General features: G+C 34.6%; 1 protein-coding gene across 1 annotated transcript; it reads right to left on the bottom strand.

The window, feature by feature from the left end:
* Window positions 1-2800: 2800 nt before the first annotated feature.
* On the bottom strand, window positions 2801-4523 carry LOC104085581 (auxin-induced protein 22E-like). Its single transcript, XM_009589651.4, has 3 exons — window positions 4248-4523; window positions 3562-3767; window positions 2801-3173 (listed from the first exon to the last, which is right to left on the bottom strand). The coding sequence occupies exons 1-3, from the start codon at window positions 4424-4426 to the stop codon at window positions 2995-2997; spliced, it is 564 nt and encodes a 187-aa protein (XP_009587946.1). The 5' UTR covers window positions 4427-4523; the 3' UTR covers window positions 2801-2994.
* Window positions 4524-4732: the final 209 nt, after the last annotated feature.

The following is a 4732-nucleotide window of genomic DNA, read 5'->3' as shown; positions in this document are numbered from 1 at the left end:
ATCCTTAAGACTCTACTAAGCTTGCTCGTGACTCGTGAGACCTATGTAACCTAGTGCTCTGATACCAACTTGTCACGACCGAAATTTCCACCTTTGGGACCGTAATGGTGCCTAACATTTCACTTGCTAGGCAAGCCAACGTTAGAATAATTTAAATCATTTTTAATAATTCATTTTAATTAAATAGTAAAGAAACCAAACAACTGGAGAAAATTGTCTGAATTAAAGTGAACAAACCAAAATAAATGTGATGTCTAAATACCATCCCAGAACTGGAGTCACAAGTGCACGAGCTTCTAGAATAATACAAATAAGGGTCTGAATAAATTAAAACTGTCTGAAAGAAAGCACACAGCTAAAATAAAGTAGAAGGGGACTTTAGAGCTGTGAACACCGTGCAGCTATACCTCAAGTCTCCACTGGTAGCTTAAATCCGAGAAAGTCTAAGGTATGCCGTTGGGACCAACTCCAAAATCTGCACAAGAAGTGCAGAGTGTAGTATGAGTACAACCGACCCCATGTACTCTGTAAGTGCCGAGCCTAACCTCGACGAAGTAGTGACGAGGCTAAGGCAGGTCACTTATATTAACATATACTCAATAATAGTAATAACACCAATAATAGAACTAAAACAACTATCTCATTTTAACAGTTGAAGCCAACTCGGCAGTCATAACCAATTATTATTTCAATCAAATTCTGTTGCGGCGTGCAACCTGCTCCAACAATATAATTCTTCAATAAATTTTCGTTGCGGCGTGCAACCCGCTCCAACAATATAAACTTAAAATATAATCTATTGCGGCGTGGAACCCGATCCCCCAATATATTTCTTTTCATTTCTATTACAGCGTGCAACCCGCTCCAACAATATAATTTAAAAAACTCTTAAATATAATAAAAATACTCCCATAAATACCACATTCAGTAAGAAATTATTAGGCATAAAGCACACAATATTTATGAATTATTTAGGAAACAAGTAATTACAAGTAGAAATTAATTGTGGAAATCAGGGAGAAAATAGGCAATTTCATATTTAATATACTAAATGTCACGTAGCAATTAAGGCACATAAATCAAATAAGCATGTAACAATTATTGCATGAATTCAAGAATTAATTCATGTCTTAAAATAATTTATGATTTTTAAATAATTATGCAAATAATTAATTTGACAAAGTATAGGCACTCGTCACCTTGCCTATACATCGTTACACATGAAATTCACGTAACAAATAATTCAAGGGTTCTATTCCCTCAATTCAAGATTAACCACGATACTTACCTCGCTTTGCAACCAAATTCAAGATTCCAATAAACCTTTGTCTCGCAGATTCGTGTCCGAAATCCTCAAATCTAGTCATAAACAATTCAATATACTCAATACAAATCGTAGGAATTGATACCATATGAATTTACTAATTTTTCAGATTAAATTCCGAAATTTATTTTAAAAATCAACACTGGAACCCACGTCTCGAATCCCAAAAAAACTCACGAAATCCAAATACCCATTTTGATACGAGTTCAACCATACAAAAATTATCGAATTTCGACATCGGATTGGCTTTCAAATCCTAAATTTTTATTTTTGGAAAGTTTTACAAAAATTTCAATTTCTTCCATCTAAATCCGAAATAAATGATGAATATTAACATGGATTTATGAAATATAATCACTTTCGGATATAGAATACTTACTCAAGTCGAAATCGTGAAAAACCTCTTTGGAACCGCCAAAATCCGTGCTTGAAATGTCTAAAAATGAGAAAATTTTCACACTCTTCGATTTATACACTGTCCAGGGATTTTTGCTTCTGCGGTGGACTTGACCGTGCCTGTGATCTCGCTTCTGTAGAGCTAAATGCGCATCTGCGCTGCCTTCCGCTTCTACATCAAAGAGTCCGCTTCTGCGGACGCGCTGTGCGTTCAAGGTTCCGCACCTGCGACTTTTTGCCCAGCTTGCCCAGGCCGCTTCTACGAGGGATTTCTCACTTCTGCAGAGCCGCTTTAGCGGCCAAGGCTTCGCAGAAGCGAAGGCACCAGAAGCAGCAAAATTCCAGATTTTGCTTAAGTCCAATTTTTGTTCCGATTTCGATCCGAATCGCACTCTGGGTACTCGAAAAAATATCTGAATATACCAACAAGTCCCGGAATATAATGCAGACTTACTTGGGGTCTCAAATCACGTCTAACAATGTCGAAATTATAATCCACGCCTCGATTCGGACTTGTGAATTTCAAACTTTTCAATTTACAAAACTCGTACTGAAACATGTTAAATGAATCCGGAATGACTTCAAATTTGGCACACAAGTCATAAATGATATAATAAAACTATTTCAACTTTCGGAATCGAAATTCGACCCCGATAAGTCAAATTCGTGATCAAACTTAATCTTTAACCTTTAAATTTCTAATTTCCGTTAAATGGCCATAGCTTGAGCTAGGGACCTCCAAATTAAATTTCGGGCATACGTCCAAGTCCCAAATCACTATACGGACCTACCAGAACTGTCAAAATACTAATCCGGGTCTGGTTGCTCGAAATATTGATCAAAGTCAACTTAATTGAGTTTTAAAGCTCTATTTCACATTTTAATCAATTTTTCATATAAAAACTTTTCGGAAAATTATATAGACTACGCACGCAAGTCGAGGAACGATAAATAGTGCTATTTGAGGTTTCAGAATACAGAAATAATTATTAAATTTAAATATGACATTTTGGGTCATCACAAAAAGAGATGTTTTTCTTGTATTTAAGTTCAGTAAATTAGCAATGTACATAACCTGTGTTCTAAGGTAAAATTGTGTATTCCCATGTATATATAGTCTCTTAAAATATACAGCAAATTCAAAGACAAAAAATCTAAAAATTATCATATGTATACATTTATACACAATTTGAGTCAAAAGCGACAACTTCAGTTGTATTCATAGAATTCGCCCTAGATCTGCTTCGACGTGATAAAAAAACAATGTGGGGTTGCTATAATAGGCATGCCAAACCTTTAGCTTCAGACCCTTTCATGATTCTAAGCCTTTTGCAAGAATTACTGAACATATCCCATGGTACATCTCCAACGAGCATCCAATCACCATCTTTGTCTTCATAAGTTGGTACATAATCAGATCCACTAGTGTATCCTTTATTTTCCGAGTATATACCTGAAATTTATAATTCAACAAGAAAACATAAGTTTTTAAAGTACTATATATATTATTAGTATAATTTAACGTGTGGTAGTAGATTGTCTGTCATATTTTTTAGGTAACTAGTTTTATTATTTATGGAGTTACCTATAGTAGTTGTCTTTTAACAAGAAAACATAAGCTTTTATAGTACTATATACTATGAAATAGTGAGTGAAGTGTAATTCACCCACATTTAACTTAAATTTTTGGATCCGTCTCTCTGAATGATTAGACAAGACGTGGAATAATCAAACACTCATCAACTAAGTAAAAATTCGAATAGCCAACCAGTTACACTACTAAGATTTTAGATCCCGACCGACAATTAAAAAAATGTTTAGTTTGTGAAAGTTAAACTCACCAGTGGGGTGCTTGAACAGGTTGTCCAAAAACTTGAATAACTCTTGGTAACTTTTGTAAACCCTAAGGTCAATTTTCCTAAGGTAGGGTGCTCCATCCATGCTAACTTTCACATACATCCCTGAGGAGACATCAGTGTCTAATTTCTCGGCTTTGATAATATTTTTTCTGTAAGATCTTACTGGTGGCCAACCAACAATTTGTGCTCTGAAATTACCAAATAAAAAGAATTAGAATATAAACAAACAACAATTATATATACTTCAATTTAAAATATGTTGGGGTCGGTTATATATATTTTCAGAAATTGATCATATTGTTCCATTTTAAACTTGAATCAAACCAACGTTGCACAAACAAAAACAAAAATAAGAAAATACTAGAAGTGTTTTTCTATATTTTCTACCAGACATATAAATTTTTGAATGGACGACTAAAATACTTCTAGAAGACATATGATACAAAGTAAAAATACTAACACGGCCAAATTTCACACATATATTCCTAATTATAATTGGTATCGCCTAGTCAAACCTCTTAATTTTCTTCTATTGTTGTCATATTTTCCTTAGATCTGTATAGATTCCAAGAGATTGAGACGTTTCGAGATTACTTTCCAAGTAATTGATAAGACAAGCTATTTGTATGAACCAAAAGTATAGTGAAAATTAAATAAGCAGTACTTACTTTGGTGCAGGGGAGGAATCTTGCTGATCATGGTTTATGTTTAAAGAGTTATCCATCTCTGATAAACATCTTTTTTTGCTTATTTTAGCAGCAAGACTAGTACAAGGCTCTAGTTCTGTACCAGGCAAACCTAGTCTTAGCTCAGTTGCCTTCAGATTTAGATCATTTTCTGTTTCCATTTTCCAATTTTTGATAACCTTTTTGTTCTCCGGCGCCGGCGATGGTGACTTAGTCAGATGAAGAATTGTTAGCTGCAAGTTGTGAATGATGAAGGATAAGGGGGTGATAAAGTATGGCGTTTATATAGAATGAGATTTAATTAGGGTTACACCATAATACGCAGAGACGGATCCATGATTTAAATTCTATGGGTTCAATCTTGAGCCAAGCGTCTATCGGAAACAGTCTATTTACTCTCCGAAATAGGGTTAAGGTCTGCGTACACACTATTCTCCTCAGATCCTACTCGTGAGAATTCACTGGAT

Source organism: Nicotiana tomentosiformis, chromosome 2, assembly GCF_000390325.3.
Source record: "Nicotiana tomentosiformis chromosome 2, ASM39032v3, whole genome shotgun sequence".
Lineage (NCBI taxonomy): Eukaryota > Viridiplantae > Streptophyta > Magnoliopsida > Solanales > Solanaceae > Nicotiana > Nicotiana tomentosiformis.
Note: the sequence above shows the minus strand (reverse complement) of the source record. Positions and strands in the feature narration are given on the sequence as shown.

What these genes read in the sequence shown, in the direction of transcription:
- LOC104085581 (XM_009589651.4), bottom strand. Translation starts at nt 4,426, where the DNA reads ATGGAAACAGAAAATGATCTAAATCTGAAGGCAACTGAGCTAAGACTA. An exon ending in GATTCCTCCCCTGCACCAAA is followed by an intron (nt 3,768 to 4,247) that starts GTAAGTACTGCT and finishes TGGTAATTTCAG; the next exon opens with AGCACAAATTGTTGGTTGGC. An exon ending in CCTGTTCAAGCACCCCACTG is followed by an intron (nt 3,174 to 3,561) that starts GTGAGTTTAACT and finishes TATAAATTTCAG; the next exon opens with GTATATACTCGGAAAATAAA.